The following is a 20456-nucleotide window of genomic DNA, read 5'->3' on the forward strand; positions in this document are numbered from 1 at the left end:
CCTCTGTGTGCCTGGGTCCTGGACTTTCTCACCGCCAGGCCCCAAGTGGAACACACATCTAGCTCCCTCACCCTGAACATAGGATCCCCCCAGGGCTGCGTCCTTAGCCCCCTACTGTACTCCCTGTACACACATGACTGTGGGGCCAGGTTCAGCTCAAACTCCATCATCAAGTTTGCTGATGACACTGTGGTGGTGGGCCGGATCTCCAACAACGATGAGAAGGCCTACCGGGAGGAGGTGGCTGATCTGGCACTCTGGTGTCAGGACAATAACCTCCTCTTGAATGTCACTAAAACAAAGGAGCTGATTGTGGACTTCAGAAGGACTAAACATCCAAGGACGTACACGCCACTGGAGATAAATGGGTCTACTGTGGATAGGGTGAGCAGTTTTAAATACTTGGGAGTCCGCATCACAGAGGATCTGACGTGGGCAACGCACATTGCCGCACTGGTGGGTAAGGCTAAGCAGCGCCTTTACCACCTTAGACAACTGAGGAAATTCAGTGTCTCTGAGGATCCTTCATTGCTTCTACTCTGGGGCTGTAGAGAGCATCCTGTCCGGCAACATTACAGTCTGGTTTGGGAACAGCTCTGCCCAGGACAGGATGGCCCTGCAGAGAGTAGTGCGTTCGGCAGAACGCACCATGGGAACTACACTCATCCCCCTGCAGGACCTATACATCAGGAGGTGCAGATCCAGAGCAAGTAAGATCATGAGGGACCCCTGCCACCCCAGTAACGGACTGTTCCAGATGCTACGATCAGGCAAACGCCTCCGCTGTCACGCTGTGAAAACGGAGAGGATGAGACGGAGCTTCTTCCCACAGGCCATCAGGACTGTCAACTTTTATAACCCCAGAGACTAAATTTTTGTCGACACTAAGTAACTTATTAACTTTATTTATATGCTGTAACTGTAATTCTTTTTTGTGCACAACCCGCAGGCACTGCCACTTTCATTTCACTGCACATCGTGTATGTGTATGTGACAAATAAATTTGACTTGACTTGACTTGACTTGACTATGATGGGCCCAGAAAACATGAGAAACCCCTCAGCCCACCCCTCTCTACCGGTTGAGTGTTGTTATGCAGTGGCCTGATTGTATAATTCTCCCACAATGTTCTCAAGTCCCTCCTTGTCAGAGCACCTCCCCGTCTCCCTCTCCACTCTTTGTCCACTCCCCCAAATGTGCCCCTTTGCCCATCCCCTGCTTTAATCCCCCACCCACACTGGCATCTCGTACCCCGCCGGCTGTGGCTGTGGCTGTGCTTGAGTTAGTGCAGCGTTGGAGAGGGTATATAAATGCAGTGTGTGTAGGAAGGAGGTTGTTGTTGGTGGTGTTTCTCCTCCTCCTCCCGGGGAATGCTCGGCCGCTGACTGCTCGCCCCTCTCCCCTCCCTGCCTCCTCTCCCCTCCCTGCCTCCTCTACCCTCTCCCCTCTCCTCTCCTCTCGCCGCCTGATGCTTTCTGGCAGCTGGATCGGGACTGGGACTGGGATCGGGACCAGACCGCGGACAGGGAGCGGCCGGGTGGCCGAGCCGGCGGGCAAGGACCGAGGCGCCGCTGCGCTGGACCATGTGGCCGCTGTATCTGCTGGTGGCCTCAGTGGGTGAGTGAGTGCTCGGAGCCCGGGACGGTGGGGCCGGGACACTCCACCCTCCCTCCCTCCCCTCCCCTCCCCTGCCGCCGGCCCCGCTGCAAAGTTTGCGGAGAGTCCGGGCCTGGGAAGCTCCCTCCCGCAGCGAGACGGGGAGCTTTGGTGCTGGGCTTTAGGCTTTGGTGCTGGGCCTGGCTGGGGTCACTGTGTGTGGGGGCCGGTGGGTGGGTGTCACATCTGACAGCAGCCCCCCCCTCCCCCTCCCTGCTCAGCACAAGTGTGCACTGAGTGTGACAGCAGCTCCCCTCCCTTGTTCAGTACAAGTGTGCATTGAGTGTGCAAAGTGTGTGTATGTCAAGCCTCCCCTTTCCTTCTCTCCCCCGGGACGGTCACCCAGCTACAAGTTGAATAGTTGTTCCCTCACCTGTCGGGTGCAGGAGTGTTTAAAGGGGGAGAGGAACTTAAACAACTCTTGATCTTAAACAAATTTGATATTAAAGTTTACATGGGCCCCTAGCAAGGTCCCATGACTACTTATGCACACATTTGGTCATGGCCAAGGAGAAAGTGAATGATGTTGAACAAATTTTGGTCAGATTCATCGATTGCATTAATGTCTGCTGTTCATGTCACCCTGGAGTCCTCTGCGACTTCATGCCTCAGTGCAAACAGGCAGGGAGTGAGGGCCATGCAGGAGTTGGGTGGGATGCAGCAACTAAAAGTCTGGAGTGAGTTGTACACCAGGTAATAACCCCCCACACACAGCTGTGAGCTATGGGGAAATCCACATGTAGGCAGGACAGTTTTGTTGAGACAATTGCAACAATTGCATGTATTAATTGCATGTAACAATTGCTGGAGTAACTCAGCGGGACAGGCAGCATCTCATAGATATGAAGGAATGGGTGACGTCCGGGTCGAGATCCTTCTTCAGTCCGAATCGTCACCCATTCCTTCTCTCCAGAGATGCTGCCTGTCCCGCTGAGTTACTCCAGCCTTTTGTGTCTACCTTCGGTTTAAACCAGCATCTGCAGTTCCTTCATACACACTGTATGCATTAAGAATGATAGCTCCAGGAGAATCAAATGTATAATCGCAGATTGTAACAGGTTGCACAGAGGATAACAGTTAAGTTGCTACTTAAAGTCGATCCTCCTTTACAGCTTTTTGGTCAATGAATCTTAATATCTGTTTGTGTTAAATTTAGTCTGGAAATGTGCAGTACTTGCAGGCATATTCTGCAAATAAAGGTGCCAAATGCGTCTTGATCTTAAACAAATTTGATATAAAATTTTACATGGGCCCTAGCAAGGTCCCATGACTACTTATGCACACACATGGTCATGACCAAGGAGAAAGTGAATGATGTTGAACAATTTTGGTCAGATTCATCAATTGCATTAATGTATAAGAAAATAACTGCAGATGCTGGTACAAATCGAAGGTATTTATTCATAAAATGCTGGAGTAACTCAGCCGGTCAGGCAGCATCTCAGGAGAGAAGGAATGGGTGACGTTTCGGGTCGAGACCCTTCTTCAGACTGATGTCAGGGGGGCTGGACAAAGGAATTGCATTAATGTCTGCTGTTCATGTTTTACTGTTGACTAGTATGGTCGGGATTCAGACTTGCAAAAAGTTATTTTGAAGAAAATACCAAGAAGTGAAAAGTTTACCACGCGGTTTGGGGAATGACAGCTCTTTTACAATTTCAAGCAGTGTTCAATGTTGAATATAACTTGTGGAAGAAAATATTTACATCAGTTACTTCAAGAAATATATTTTTTACACACACCAGTTTTTCAGACGCTCAACAATCAGGTTATTTCTTTCTGAAATATTCGCTGGTAGCAGATCACAAGACATGCCTCGTGATCACTGTACTTCATTGTTCATGAAGGCACCACCATTACGTAGATTGATTATAGACATGCAGTTATTAGTTAAATGGTTGCTAATATACAGCAAGAAGTTACAAAGAATGGCAAGTAATTTGTAAGGTGATGTGGAGCATTATGAATATGCTACAATTAATTGTTAGAGAATACATTTATTAGATTGCAATGAATTAAATAATAATAACCTATCATAATGAAAAATTACAGGTGGAGAGTTCCAACTTTCCATGTAATTTTTGTATTGCATCAAATATCTGAGAGGATTTTAAAATTTTAAAGTTGAGGCTGTAGAGAAGTTGGAGAAATCTAAATATTAAATGGAGATTAAACATGCCTTTGGGCATAATGCAAAATAGGTAAAACCTGCTGCAAAGTTATTAGCTTGACCTCAATCCCTACTTTGCAAAATAGTTTAGCTGAAAATCGGGGATTTCACATCCCCCTCAATGAACTCTGTCTGCTACAGTTGCCCATTGTAATTTAATATGCAATCTAACTTGGCATCATCGGAATAACTGGATGACTAAAATGGTATGATCACCAATCTGTTTTGGCAGAGTGACAATATATTACCTGATGGCAGCACCCTCAGTTTAGGCACAAAATACTGGAGTAACTCATGGGACAGGCAGCACCTCTGGAGAGAAGGAATGGGTGACGTTTCCTCAGACCAGGTCTCAACCCGAAATGTTACCCGTTCCCGTTCCCGTTCCTTCGCTCCAGAGATGTTGCCTGTCCCCCTGAGTTACTCCAGCATTTTGTGTCCATCTTTGGTGTAAACTAGCATCTGCAGTTCCTTCCTACACCCTCAGCTTAGGCACTGGTATCTGTCAAATAATGTCGTTGTCTGAATGAGAGATTGCAAGGATATCCTGACTACCGGTACTGTCTGTATGGAATTTGTACGTTCTCCCTCTGTAATCCATGGGTGCTCCAGTTTCCTCCAAAGACATACTGGTTTGTTTGCTCATTAGCTTTGGTAAAATATAGTAAATTGTTCCTAGTGTGTAGGATAGTGCTAGTCTACGGGGCGTTTGCTGGTCGGCATGGACTTGGTAGGCAGAAGAGCCTGTTTCCGCGCTGTATCTCTAAAATAATGTCTAAAATAATGATGAAGTAACCGGTGATATGGTATCAGGGGGGTTAGGATGGTCGGTGACTTGGTGGGAAATCTGTAGGTGTAGGCATGGTCCTGGTCCATTTCGGTAGTTGGTTTGGGTGCTGATGTTGAATGGTCTGGGCGAGTAACTGTCAGTGCATTTTGGAATTGGTACAACCTTGCTGCACTGGTAGTGGAGTGAATGTCTGATTATGGTGTTGAATGGGGCACCAGTCAAGTGGTTGTCGTCAAGCTTGGCATTGCACATGGTGGAGTATTCCATCACAATCCTGAGTTGACCCTTTAAGGTACCGGGGTTTCTTACTGAGGGTGTAGTAAGTCACTGACCAGAGAATAGGTAGTCATCGACCTGGTTTAGTTTAGTTTAGATTGGAGATACAGCACGGAAACAGGCCCTTTGGCCCACCGAGTTCGTGCCAACCAGTGATCCCTGTACACTAGCACTATCCTACACACTAGGCACAATTTACAATCTTTACCGAAGCCAATTCACCGTTCAAACCTGTACATCTTTGGAGTGTGGGAGGAAACCGGAGCACCCGGGGAAAACCCATGTGGTCACAGGGAGAATGTACAAACACCATACAGACAGCACCTGGAGCCAGGGACTAACCTGGGTCTCTGGAGTTGTAAGGCAGCAACTCCCTATGACCACGTGGGTTCTTCCCGGGTGCTCCAGTTTCCTCCCACACTCCAAAGGCGTACAGCTTTGTAGATTAATTGGGTTCTATAAATAGTAAATTGTCCCTAGTGTGTAGGATAGTGCTAGTGTACGGGGTGATAGCTGGTCAGCCTGGACTCGGTGGGATGAAGGGTATGTTTCCACCCTAAAGTCTAAAATGAAATCTAGAGCCAAGTAGTCCTGGCAAAACCCAAAATGGACATTGGCAGGGTTATTGGTGACTGTGCCAATTAATAACTCTGCAGATGTAATCTTCCATGATCTTGTTGCTGATTGCACATTGGGTTGAAATTAACTGGATTGGAGTGGTCTTGCACTTTGCAAATAGGACGTAACTGGGTGATTTTTACCTACATAATTATTGGGTAGTTGCAATTGCAATTGTGCTGGAACAGTTTGGCTAGAAAGTAGCTGGTGCTTAAACTAGTCTTCAATACAATAACCTGAATGATGTCTGGCCCCATTGCATCCAGTGTGCTCAGCTGTTTCATGACAGTGTAAATGGGTGCTTGATGGTTGGTGGGGACTCGGTGGGCTGATGTTCCTGTTTCTCTGCTCGATGGCTCGGATTCTGGTCTGCTGTTGCAGTTTCAGTCGGTTGGCACTTCATTATTAGTGACAGTCGTGCTGCTGGCTGTCACTACAAATGGCAACTTCAATGGAAGCATTGATTTTTATCTAGCTCGATGGTGGAGTGAGGCCAGGCCATGAGATTATGATTACCGCTGTTGCTGATGGTGCACAATGCCTCATGGGTGCCCAGTTTCAGTTAACTGATCTGTCTGGAGCCTGTACCGCAGCTATGATGCCTCACAGCACAAACAAGCGCATCAAACCGCTTCTTTTCTCTTCCTATTTCGACCAGAGCTATCATGGACAATTGAATCCGCCACAGGTAATTGGCAAGGAAGAGGTTAATGGACTTGTGTCTTGTGGTGGTTCTCTCGCTACCCGCTGCTGACCCACACTATGCCCTTCAGAACTCAGCCAGCTTGTCAGTGGTGGTCGTACCAGGCCACTCTTCACTTGAACATTGGTGCCCACCCAGTGATTACATTCCGTACCTTTGCTCCTCTCAGGGCTTCTTCCCACCATTGTTCAACATTGAAGGAAGCAGAGATTCATCAGCCGAGGGAGGCAAGCACGTGGTAATCAGGAGGACGTTTCCTCAGCCATGTTTGGCTTGACGCTATGATGGTGCATGAGGTTTACAATCCGTGTTGAGCACTCCCAAGGGTATTCCCTTCCATCCGTGTTGCTCCCTCTGGCACATTGTTAGGAAGTCATGATTCTCTGAGTATAAACATGTCATGTTTTTGCTTGATCAATCTGTGGGACGGTTTTCCCATTTTAGACATCAGTCCTCGGACAGTTGTAATGAGGACTTTGCCCTTCTGATTAAGTTAAAAGCAACTTTGTGCTGTGCAGTTTTTGCACAAAGTCTGTCTGGTTTTATAAGAAAATAACTGCAGATGCTGGTACAAATTGAAGGTATTTATTCACAAAATGCTGGAATAACTCAGCAGGTCTGGCAGCATCTCGGGAGAGAAGGAATGGGTGACGTTTCGGCTCGAGACCCTTCTTCAGACTGATGTCAGGGGGGCGGGACAAAGGAAGGATATAGGTGGAGACAGGAAGATAGAGGGAGATCTGGGAAGGAGGAGGGGATGTTCATACCACTGGGCTGCAAACACTGTCTGGTTTTATACTTTTTCTACTGTCACCCAGCAATCATGACACATCTAAGTAGCTTGCCAGTGCATTTCAGAGTGAAATTAAGAGAATCACATCGTGGTGGATCTGGAGTTGCAAATGGACAGTACTGGGCAAGGATGGCAGATTCTTTTCCCTGAAGGACATTAGTGAATCTGATCCAGTAGTTTTATGATCTATACATTACACAGAAACAAGGCAAACTGCACATCATATAATGAAAATTATATGTTCTTTGATGGTTGGGTTATATGTTTTGCCATGACTTTGTTATTCTTCATAGCATTTTGGAGCAGACTTTCTTTTTAAATATGGTAAATAATTATTTTGTATAGATCAGGAGGGGTATATCAAGTACTGTAGCATTTGGGGCTCCTTGCTTGCACTGACTGTACTAATTGACAGTAAATAGAGCTTATGTTATTTATTGGATGGTGCTAGATGGTAGAATGGTGCATGGTGGCTAACTTAATTAACTCAGCTTTGAACCTGGGCTTTTTTTTAGCTGTATTAATAAACACATTTTATAGATGCTGTCCTATTTTACGGTCAATTATTTAATGCAATGTATTGCGGTTGAGTTATGAATGGTGTGCTCATGATTTTTTTAATATGCAGTATTGTAACCAGGTCATTCTAATCATTGTATAATGATTGGGTTGTGTTATATTGCCAATGCCGACTGGGTTAATTGACATTGGACAGTTTTATATAATGTACTGTAGTTGGGCAATTCTGCACTGCATAGAGCTGGATGAAAAAAGACAGCATTAAGAGGTTGTTACGTTACACTCTTTTATCTGTATCATGGTTGATTTAAGTACCATCTGGCTGGTTTATTTGATACACCGGAGATGACAGGTTAGAAAATATAATATAACTGGATTTGCATACTTTATAGAGCTTGGATTGTTTTATATTTTGAAATGTGACTGGGTTTATTAACTCTGCATTTATAGCTGACACTTCCGACATTTGTATCATGGCTGGTTTATTTTGTATGGCAGTATAAAAGTTAGATTTGTTTCCTTCAACAAAATTTTGTTTATTTTAGTTTACTTTAGATCAGGTTCTTAACACAAGTTCTAAAACTGGTTTTTACACATTTAATTAATACTTTAGATTTAGAGATACAGCGCGGAAACAGGCCCTTCGGCCCACCGAGTCCGCGCCGCCCAGCGATCCCCGCACATTAACACTATCCTACACACACTAGGGACAATTTTAACATTTACCCGGTCAATTAACCTACAAACCTGTACGTCTTTGGAGTGTGGGAGGAAACCGAAGATCTCGGAGAAAACCCACGCAGGTCACGGGGAGAACGTACAGACGTCGCCCGTAGTCAGGATCGAACCTAAGTCTCCGGCGCTGCATTCGCTGTAAGGCAGCAACTCTACCACCGTGCCGCCCTTTGTATGTGGCTAGTTTATTTTGCACTCTGCAAGATATTCTGTTTATTTTAGTTACTGTGTTTATTTGGTCATTGTGTTCACCTCATAGTAGCTCGATAAATTAATATACCGGATAGTTTCTTTCACAGACTATTTCAAGGCGAGGTTCTTTAATAGAATACATGGTACTTTGATTTAAGCATGCAATGACTGACTTAATTTAGCAGACTATTTAGAAAATGAATTATTACAAATATTCCCTACTCCCAATTCCTCCGTCTACGCTGCATCTGCGCCCGGGATGAGGTGTTTCACACTAGGGCATCATTCTTCAGGAAACGGGGCTTCCCCTCATCCATTATAGACGAGGCTCTCACTAGGGCCTCTTCTGTATCCTGCAGCTCCGCTCTTGCTCCCCCTCCCCCCATTCGTAACAAGGACAGAATCCCCCTCGTTCTCACCTTCCACCCCATCAGCCAGCGTATCCAACAAATCATCCTCCAACATTTCCGTCACCTACAACGAGACCCCACTACTGGCCACATCTTCCCATCCCCTCCCCTTTCTGCATTCCGCAGAGACCGTTCCCTCCGTAACTCCCTGATCCACTCGTCCCTTCCTACCCAAACCACCCCATCCCCGGGCACTTTCCACTGCAACCGCAGGAGATGCAACACCTGTCCCTTTACCTCCCCCCTCAACTCCATCCAAGGACCCAAACAGTCTTTCCAGGTGAGATTGAGGTTTACCTGCACCTCCTCCAACCTCATCTATTGTATCCGCTGCTCTAGATGTCAACTTTTTTACATCAGTGAAACCAAACGCAGGCTCGGCGATCGTTTCGCTCAACACCTTCGCTCAGTCCGCCTTAACCAACCTGATCTCCCAGTGGCTGAGCACTTCAACTGCCCCTCCCACTCGCAGTCTGACCTTTTTGTCATGGGCCTCCTCCAGTGCCATAGTGGGCCCCACCGGAAATTGGAGGAACAGCACCTCATATTTCGCTTGGGCAGCTTGCAGCCTAGTGGTATGAACATTGACCTCCAACTTTAGATAGTTCCTCTGTCCCTCTCTTCCCCCCCCTCCCCATCCCAGTTCTCCCTCTATCTTTCTGTCTCCACCTATATCCTTCCTTTGTCCCGCCCCCCTGACATCGGTCTGAAGAAGGGTCTCGACCCGAAATGTCACCCATTCCTTCTCTCCTGAGATGCTGCCTGACCCGCTGAGTTACTCCAGCATTTTGTGAATAAATACCTTCGATTTGTACCAACATCTGCAGTTATTTTCCTACAATATTAATGGGCAGGTTGATTAACAAATTGTACACCACACTGTGTGTTATTTCATCTATGCTGGTTTACTCTACACCAGGGAGGTGAGTTATTTGATTGAGAATGATCAGCCATGATCACATTGAATGGCGGTGCTGGCTCGAAGGGCTGAATGGCCTACTCCTGCACCTATTGTTATTTTGCACACTTTGTTGTAGCTGCTTTATTTTGTTCTTTATAATGACTGGGTTATTCTGTATACCATATATTGAAAAAATCATTCTGCATTGTGTCTGTTTTATTTTATCCTGTGTTTAATGCCTGGTTTATTTCATATGTAATGTAATGACAGTCGCAAAGTCTATTAAATAGGTCAGTCAGTGCAAGTTTAAATTTAATACGGGATATTGTTACTGAACCCAGCCACTAAATAATCTATACATTAAACCAGCATCTAGATATTGAATGCTATACTCTCTCTGGCTGGGTTTTTTCCACTGTATAATGGCTGGTTTCTCACATTACATGCTGATTGAGCTATATATTTTTAAAATTTGTTTTTCATGACCTGACCATCATTGGCAAGTCCTGTATTTACTGCCCATCCCTAATTGCCCAAATTCTGAGTGGCTTGTTAGAGCACCTAAGAGTTAATAACACTGACAATTTATTTTGGAGAGAAGGCAGAAAATCCTCAGCGGGCCAGGCAGCATCTGTAGTAGGAAAAGCAGAGTTAACGTTGCAAGTTGAAGGTCCTTTGAATTGCGAAAGAGCGAGTTTAATATTCAGTTGCAAAGTGAATGGGAGGAGAAAAACTGAGCCAATGTCACATAGGATGAATTGTAGCAAAATGGTCTGATCTAATAGAAACCGAGAAGGTGAGTTGGCCAAAGTTGCAGGATTCAATATTGTGTTTTGGAGGCCTGCAGTGTGGCCAGGCAGATGATGAGGTGCTGTCCCACAGGTTATCAGCTCCTCAAGATCTTTCACCTTCACATAATCTACCTCTGACTCTATCCTTTCTTTTCTTGGCCTCCTTTTTCCCCATCTCAGTCCAGTAGCAAACATCTATTACAAGCCCAAAGGCTCCCACAACTATCTCACTGTACTTCCTACCACCTTGGCTCCTGTAAGGACTCCATTCCGTTCCCTCAATTCCTCCTTCTCTATCATATTCGCTGTGATTACAAGACCTTCCACGTAGGTGCCTCTGAGATGTCTTCCTCCTGAGCCCTGGCTTCCCCTCCACCCTAGTTGACATGCCTCCCTCCAAACCATAAACCCGTCACCAAACATTAGGCCATTGGCTCCCAGACAATCTTATTTCCTTGGGAGATTTTTCCTTCACATTTTCCATATGTCTGGTTTCCTCATCCTGCACATCCTCTCCCTATGCCCTGCTGAAGATCTACAAATAGGACTGCACAGGCAGACCTATCGAGTCAGTTCACAACCCCGAATTTTAGTTTAGTTAAGGGATGCTGCCTGGAAACAGGCCCTTCGGCCCACTGTGTCTGTGCTGACCAGCAATCCCCTATGCTAGCATTGTGCTGCACACCAGGGACAATTTACAATTCTTACTGAAGCCAAATAACCTACAAACCTGTACGTCTTTGGAATGTGGGAGGAAACCGGAGCACCTGGGGAAAACCGACGCGGTCATGGGGAGAACGCACAAACTCCGTACAGACACATTTCAGGATTGAACCTGGGTCTCTGGCACTGTTAGGCAGCAACTCTACTGCTGCGCCACCGTGTCGCCCCAGGGATCTGTTTCTATTAGATTCCTAACTTGATTCCATCCTTTCTACCCTGGTCAAGTACCTTCCCACTTGCATCTCTAATGCTTTGCCGTAGGGACAATGCTTTCAACACATATAATGCTTGAGATATTCTTGGTACTATGTAGTGCTTTGGCTGATTGATGTGCAGTGTGGAGCTTGAGTCGGTTTATGTATTGCACCTTGCCCAGGCTGCTTTACACACTGCACGGGGTCATGGTTAATTAACATAGAGCAAAGACTTCATTATTTTGAACTATCTTGTGGCTCTGCTAATGCACTAACTGGATTAATCTGTCCAATGTGTAGTGATTTGGTCACAATAGTTATGCACCATGTAATGGCTGATATTTATACACAGTACATTGGCTGGGTTAAGTAACGTAACACAGTGACTAGGTCAGTTTGGTGATGTATCTTGAAGTGCATGGGTTATTTTATTTAAAGACTGACAATACATGTTATTATAGTGTATATTGTACAATATTTATGCCTGGTAATTCTAATGTATAATGCCATAGATTACCAAACTTGGCAGTCATGAATAACATCATGTTGCTGTGGACATAGGATTGGGCAGGATATATCCGAGTCTGATTTTTCGTTGTGCCCGGATGTAATTCCTGCAACAGAAGATTGCTTTTGGAATATGGGGCAGGAATTTTCACCAGGTTGCCTTGGGAGCAGTTATAGTTGGGCACAAGGTAATTGTGAAGAGGGATATCTGCCAGGTGAGGCCTTGGCTTTCTTTACATCCGTTTGGCTACATCCCCTCACTACGCTAAATGGCCTTTCTTTATGACCCCAAATCCCTTCTTCCGTTTTAATCCCCCATCCGGGCCCTCTGCACTGACTTTTAATATCTTGCTGCTTGCCAGTTACACAAGGCATCAAATGCAATTAATCTCTTGGCAAACACAATTTCCGGGACAACCCAGGACAGAGCTCCAGCGGAACATGCAGTGCTTATAAACGTTCTCCATAATTAATGGCCACCCTCGGCCGTACACGGATTGGCGGAGAGTAAATCAGAGGATTATGAGTACATAGTGTTCAAGGTAGCGTGTCAATCGAGTGCTGTGTTGAATCAGCTGTGCACATGGGTTTGTGGCAGGGCTAACCTATGACCTAAACCAGTGGCGATGTCCCAAAGCTGCTCCCAACTACCATAGCCCATCTCGCTCATAGGGCCACGGTTCCGCTCATCATGTGATGACTCTTGGGGCTGTTTTAGTATAGTTTAGAGATACAGCGCGGAAATAGGCTCTTCGATCCACTGAGCCTGTGCCGACCAGCGATCCCCGCACACTAATACTATCTCTCACACTCTAGGGACAATTTACAATTTTACCAAGCAAATTAGCCGACAGACCTGTACATGTTTGGAGTGTGGGAGGAAACGAGATCCGAGTGAAAACCCACGCAGGCCATGGCGAACGTATAAACTCCATACAGGCAGCATCCATAGTCAGGATTGAACCCGGTTCTCCGGCGCTATAAGGCAGCAACTCTATCGCTACCATGGCGCCCGCTGCAGTGAGTGCATACTGCATTGTTGCTTATTTCATAGATTGTGGAGTGATTGTCGCGTATATACTGCAGAGGCTGATTGATTTACACAGTATTATGGCTGGGATAGACACAAAAAGCTGGAGTAACTCAGCGGGACAGGCAGCATCTCTGGAGAGAAGGAATAGGTGATGTTCCGGGTCGAGACCCTTCTATTTTACACACTATGACTTAATTACTTTTTATTCTTTATAGCGACTAGAGTATATCACTATTTTCACTGGTTGTACATTGTTCGGCTACTAAAACACCTTGTGAGTTAATCTATTGTGTAATTGCTGGGTGATACAAGTCCTTTGGTTGCTTGCCTTTTTAACATATTCTGCTGAGATGGGTCTTTTTTTAAAACTATGTAGTGATTGGGTTCTTAAGGTAGAGTTTAGTTGAAGTGTTAATTTCACAAAGAGTGCATTTTAATACTCAAAGGTGCCTGGCTCCTTACATACGTCATGGGGGGTGAATGAATTATTTTAAAGTATAGAATGACTTGACTATTTTCTACACTGTTTGATGGCCAGTTTATTTCAGACAGCGACTAGATTATTTTGTATGTTGGATTGTGCCAGGCAATATTAAATAGACTATTGTGACTCTGGTATTTTAAATATTTAGTAGTACCAGAATTGTAATATGACTTGATAGGGACTAACTTAATTAATATATTGGATGGTGACTGAGTTATTTGGATTGGTTAACTAACACCACAGTAAACCATCATAATAACGGACCATGGGGGAGGGGGATGGCGTTCGTTATTGCCGATTGTCTGCTGTAGCCGAGAGAAGGGAGTAAAGTTTAACCTCGAGCCAGGTGGGAAGAAACGCGGCTTCTGGGGGGGGGGTTTAGGTTTAAACCGTGAATTCACAGGCCGAGGAGCCGGAGAGCGAAAGGCCGTCTCCACATGCAGTGAGCCAGGGACGGGCCCGGTTCTCACGATGCCTTCATGTTGCTCTCTCTCTCTCTCCTCTCCCCCATCCGGAAGTACGTCACGTGAGGCCATCTCAATGGGTGACTGGCATAAGTGTGGGCGGGGGGGTGCAACTCAGCATGCTCCACTTGAGAGAAGTCCGTTATTGTGAGGGTTTCACTGTATTTAGATGCTGATTCACAATAGACAATAGGTGCAGGAGTAGGCCATTCGGCCCTTCGAGCCAGCACCACCATTCAATGTGATCATGGCTGATCATTCTCAATCAGTACCCCGTTCCTGCCTTCTCCCCATACCTCCTGACTCCGCCATCCTTAAGAGCTCTATCTAGCTCTCTCTTGAATGCATTCGGAGAACTGGCCTCCACTGCCTTCTGAGGCAGAGAATTCCACAGATTTACAACTCTCTGACTGAAAAAGCTTTTCCTCATCTCCGTTCTAAATGGCCTACCCCTTATTCTTAAACTGTGGCCCCTGGTTCTGGACTCCTCCAACATTGGGAACATGTTTCCTGCCTCTAACGTGTCCAACCACTTAATAATCTTAAGTTTAAGTGCTTAGGTTTGAGGCTGGGGTTTTTTTAGGCAATATATAGTGACTAAATTAATTAACACAATTTATGGAGACTGCATTATTTCATATACTCTCCGGTTTTTCTGTGTTATTTTAACCCCAGTAAGTGGCTGGGTTCATTACTACTCCATGCAGAGAATGAATTACGTTGTACCTTGAATAGTAGTTGATTTATCTTACACGTAATGTGATGGGTAATTCATGTAAATGCTGGACCGGTATTACTTTGCATTGTTGTATAATTCTATGGTATGGCACAGTAGACCTTCCTGACCCGAGGGCCCAGTTTCGATCCTGACCTCCATCGGTACGGGGTTTTATGTGATTTCCTTCTAACCATATGGTTTTCCCTTGGGTGCTAGTAGGTCACTTGGCTGCTGTAAATTGCCCTTCGTGTGTGGGTGAGTGGTAGAATGGGGATGGCGTTGATGGGAATGTGAGGGAGAACAGATTCTGGTTCAATAAATGGGGGAAGCAGAATTGCTTTTAGAGCCAGCACAGACTGGATGGGCTGAATGGTCTACTTTATCATTAGGAAATATAAGAACTACGAAAAATAAACTAGAGCCACCATTTTATGGGAGCTACATCCTTGTTATGACACACAACTGTTGGAACCGTGGAGGGAGGAACTGCAGATGTTGGTTTAAACTGAAGATAAACAGAATGTTCATACCGCTGGGTTGTAAGCTGCCCAAGCGAAATATGAGGTGCTGTTCCTTCAATTTGCGCCGGGCCTCACTCTGACAATGGAGGAGGCCCAGGACAGAAAGGTCAGTGTGGGAATGGGAGGGATTGTTAAAGTGTTTAGCAACCGGGAGATCACATAAGCCGGGCCGGACTCAGCGATATATAGAAATCCATACCTCGAACAGCAGATACAATAGGTGAGGTTGGAGAGCGTGTGATCCAACAGTCCTTTTAGGTGAGGCAGAGGTTCACCTTTCCGTGATTATCATTGCATTTTGCATATCTTCCATTCATTTGTCGTATATCTCTCGTTTCCCTTTCCCCTGACTCTCAGTCTGAAGAAGGGTCGCGACCCGAAATGTCGCCTATTCCTTTTCTCCGGAGATGCTGCCTGACTCGCTGTTTTTCTCCAGCTTTCTGTGTCTGTCTTCAGCACTTCGAACTGATTGTCTTTGGCCTTTAATTCAGCTGCGTGGTGCCTGTGTGCAAATGAGTCACTGGTTACAGGATTAGCAAATTATCCCTCACTGTGTACACAGTCGGATGAAGGGATGAGGAGTTCTGACATATTGTAGCATTATTGAAGGCCATGTGTCACTCCTAACATATTGGCGCATCTTGTAATTATGGAAGAGTTCAATGGGCATGTTTAAATTAAACAGCATGCCTTCCCTGCCACATTGGTCTGCATCAGTGTACCTAACACCCAAAGACACAGGAAATGAAGTTTGAACAGTGAGCACCGTGCTGCCTGTCTGTTTACAGGCATCCTTAATGACTTGCAGGTTTGCTGGAGATGGTCAAACTGGCTGCAGCTGAGCTGAGCTCTGTGAATGAGCAAAGACTGCAGGGATTTCATTCACAGGAACTTGGGAGGGGAGGTTGCTTGTCCACAAATCTCTGAAGACTAACGAAGCGGCCGGTGAACATGGATGGGATCCTAAGGTTTTATGAAGCGACACACGGAATCTAGGGAGTAGCTTCCAAATCTATTTCAAAGAGCATTGATTGGTTAGGAGATAGAAAGCACTACAGTGCATGTAAAATGAGCCAGTGTTTTCAAAATAGAATGGGATAAATATTTAGAGGAGAAAAAATATTGTAGGGATACGGGGGGAGAGGGAGCAAGGGAGTTTGCAGACTGGATTGCTCCTCATACAAGCTTGTGCAAACACTGATACGCTTCCACGTCTGAGAGTGACTGGATTGTTGTGTATTGTATTGCTTTAACTGCCTTTGTGCTGTGTATGAGAACGATTTAATATGAAATGACATGCGCGATTGTACGCATGCGCAGAGAGACTCAAGATGGTGATAACATGACCAAGGCACGTTTCAATACTTGTGTGTTCGATTACAGCACAAAGACATAACAATTTGGCGACGAGGATGGGATTCCTCTAACAGGAACAGATTGCGGTCACTTTGAAGTTTTCGCACGACCGAACATGAAGTTAAGGACGCGGTATGTAATTGGAAAACATGGAACGCACGATCCCCTCGATGCAACCTGCTGTACAAGCAGTGCGGTAACCGTGCAGCGCAGCTCATAGAGGCAGCTATAGCCAGCAGAACTTCAATCGTGTTCGCTTGCCAGTAATAGCTAAGCCACCAGAAGTAGGTGCCGTGCAGCCCAAGGCCCCAGTCCAGCCGCCGCCATTTTGTCACCAGCAACCGCCACCGACGACGAGAAGCCGAGTATCCGAGAGCAGACCAGCGACGGTGATAACGTTTAAAAAGTGTTGTTGTGAAACCGAATATTAATAGTGTAACCATAGCTCATCCAATCGTTGGGAATGGGCCCCAGTTAGAATCCGGTTATACTTTTGAGGAATGGACTGAAGTCTTAGAGGCTTGGTTCACTTCAAACGATATCACGTCAGAAGAGAAGCAAAGAGCGTTGTTCCTTACAGGTTTAGGAAGCAAGGGTTACCACACCCTACGAGCATTGCTGCAGCCAGCTCAGCCCGCAAGTAAAACGTATCAGGAATGTAAGGATGCTTTAATTGCTCATTTCTCGCCAAAACCAACAGAAATAGTGCAAAGGTATCGATTCTTTACCTGCACACAAGCAAATGAAACAATCCCTCAGTTCCTAGCAAAGCTTCGACAGTTAAGTGATGGGTGGAATTTCAAGGAACTGGAGAATATGCTGAGAGGCAGATTGGTGGTAGGGTGTGCAGATGTGAACATCCAGCGGAAACTGTTGGGTACATTAAAATTAACCTTTGAGAACGCAGTCAATATTGAGACAGCGATGGAGGTTGCCAAACAAGATGTGGAGCAGATCCAGAAGATCGGAAGGCCTCAAGAGGATACTACCTCCATCAATCAGCTTCAAAGGATGGTGTCTGAACAGCAGAAGACAAGGAGTCAACTACTGTAAGAAGTGCTGGAGATGTGGTGGCAGCCACGAGCCAGCGATGTGCAGATTTTGAGATGGCAGGTGCTTCAGGTGCTCGGGAATGGGCCACACTAAGAGTCAGTGCGAGGCTGTTAGAGTCTACCAGTGGAGGAGAGGACAATCTCAGAAAAAAGCAAACCACTTGGAGGAGGCAGCTTCGAATTCATCAGAGGAAACAATGAGCCACTTGGACGATGAATCGGTCAACATGTTGACGAACTCTGAACCGTATACAGCCACTTTGATAGTGAACGGCAGGGAGGTACAACTAGAAGTTGACACTGCAAGTCCATGGACTATCGTACCAGAAGAAGTCTTCAGCAAACTCGGGCAAGACCCTAGATTAGATCCCAGTAGCATCAAGCTGAAATCCTACACTGGAGAGAAGGTTGAGATCTACAGACAAGCAGCGGTACAGGTACAGCTCGAACCTCACAGTAAGCCAGAAACGCTGACCCTAGTGGTAGTAAAGAAAGGTGCAAGCCTAATGGGAAGAGACTGGTTAAGGAAGTACCCTGGATTGGTGTCCAAATCTAGCCAGCCAGAACACGCCAGAGTCAAGATTAAGTCCACCGAGTAGTATGCACAGTTTGCAAAATGCCATGGACACAGTACTCAACAAACACGCCAAACTGTTTGATAACAGCAGCCATGGAGTACTGAAGGGATACCAAGTCAAGGTATTGGCTTGGTATCAAGACGAAAACAGTGGAGCAAAGTTTTACAAGGCAGCTCCTGTTTCATATGCTGCTAGAAAGCAGATTGATGCCGCATTGGATGACTTGCTGCAGGATGGCATTACCAAGCCTGTGAAGACAGCAGATTCCGCATGCCCGATCATAGCTGTTCCCAAACCAGATGGGAGAATGAGAGTCTGCGGCAACTACAAGCTCACAGCAAATAAGGTGCTGAAAGTTGAACAGTATCCCCTTCCAACTTTGGAGGATCTACTGCAGGAACTAGAAGGAGGAGAAAAGTTCTCTAAACTAGACCTCTCCCGTGCCTATCATCAGATAGCGTTAGTCCCTGGAGCTCGAAAGTTCACCACGATTGACACACACAAAGGTCTCTTCGAGTATACCAGACTGCCCTTTGGGATATCCAGCGCACCAGCCATGTTCCAGAGAACAATGGAGAGTCTGCTAGCCAATATTCCCATGTGCAAGCCATACCTTGATGATATCATCATCAGCGGAAAGACTGACGAAGAGCACCTCAGGAACCTGGAAGCGATCCTGTCAAGACTAGAGACCAATGGGTTACGTCTGAAGAAGGAGAAGTGTGCACTGATGCAAGAGTCAGTCGACTATCTCGGACATCGACTGAACAAAAATGGTCTTCGTCCTCGTCAAGACAAAGTTGATGCGGTGCGGGAAGCAAAGCGGCCTGTGAACCAAAGCCAACTCCAGGCATACCTCGGCTTACTGGGGTATTACAGGAAGTTTATACCCAACCTGTCACAGGAGATTGCACCATTGATTCAGATGTTGAAGGTAGAGTACAGATCAGCAGATACAAAGAGTGGGAGGAGAAGCAGCAAGCCTGATCCCAAGTTCAAATGGGGAAAGGAACAAGAGCAGGCATTCCAGAGATCCAAGCGTCTTCTTCAGAGTGACAGTGTGCTGATGCATTACGATCCAGCCAAACCCATCCTGCTCCAAACGGATGCAAGCCCCTATGGCTTAGGTGCTGTGATAAGCCATGTTGTATCAGATGGACAAGAACGCCCGATAGCTTTTGCTTCACGCACTCTCAAGCCCAGCGAAGTGAACTACGCACAATATGAAAAGGAGGGTTTATCCATAATCTTCAGACTGAAGAAGTTCCACAAGCAGTTACATGGAAGGTCTTTCACCATTTTGACTGATCACAAGCCGCTCATGGGACTCTTTGGAGACCACAAGCCGGCCAGCCCGATGGCCTCTGTTCGCGTAGCAAGATGGCAAATTATCCCGTCTGCCTACAATTACAGATAGTCCATCGAGAACGCAAGAAATACCAGAATGCAGATGCGTTGTCACGCTTGCCGATCCACGAAGAGGACTCTTCATGGAATCATCCGGAGCTAGCCGAGCTTGATGAAGAACCAGAGACACGCAGCAACATGCTCACCGATCTGGACACACGCCCTGTTGATGCACAAGTGAAGAGAGCCACCAAGAAGGACAGAGTTCTTGCCAAGGTGAAGAACCACATCATGGAAGGGTGGCCAAGTGCAAGGAATCTTCCAGAAGAAGTAAAGCCCTTTGCCAGCAAGAAAGAAGAGCTGTCAGTGGAGGATGACATAATCCTGTGGGGACCATGAGTGGTTATCCCAGATAATCTGGAGATGAGGACTAGAATCCTTGAAGAACTTCATAGCACGCACCCTGGCATTGTGAAAATGAAGGCATTGACAAGTTCATACGTCTGGTGGCCAGGTATCAACAACGAGTTGGAACAACAGGTGAGAAGTTGTCCAAGCTGTCAGCAGAGTCCTTTTACAGCCCCAATTCATCCATGGGAGTTCCTGAGAGACCGTGGAGTCGAATTCACTGTGACTATGCTAGCATCGACAATGAGGAGGTGCTGATTGTGGTCGATGCTCACAGCAAATGGATTGAAGCCATTCGGGTGAAACATGCAACAGCAGCAGCAGCAACAGTGATTGCCCTGAGGCGGTTTGTTTGCAACTCATGGGTTACCAGAAACGGTGGTCACAGACAGCGGTATGCAGATTGTGTCTGAAGAATTTGCCAAGTTCCTCAGCAGCAACAACATCTGCCACATTCAAACATCACCCAAGCACCCGTCCAGCAACGGACTGGCAGAAAGAGGCGTACAGACGGTGA

The 20456-nt window shown here is 46.2% G+C and overlaps 1 protein-coding gene across 1 annotated transcript in view; it reads left to right on the plus strand.

Moving 5' to 3' along the window:
* Window positions 1-1249: 1249 nt before the first annotated feature.
* ldlrad3 (low density lipoprotein receptor class A domain containing 3) overlaps window positions 1250-20456 on the plus strand; it is a 100956-nt gene continuing 81749 nt past the window's right edge. Inside the window, exon 1 of the mRNA XM_078415081.1 lies at window positions 1250-1617. Within this exon, the coding sequence (XP_078271207.1) occupies window positions 1584-1617 (34 nt within the window). The 5' untranslated portion in view covers window positions 1250-1583. The remainder of the gene's footprint in view (window positions 1618-20456) is intronic.

Source organism: Rhinoraja longicauda, chromosome 18 (genome assembly GCF_053455715.1).
Source record: "Rhinoraja longicauda isolate Sanriku21f chromosome 18, sRhiLon1.1, whole genome shotgun sequence".
Taxonomy (NCBI): Eukaryota; Metazoa; Chordata; class Chondrichthyes; order Rajiformes; family Arhynchobatidae; genus Rhinoraja; species Rhinoraja longicauda.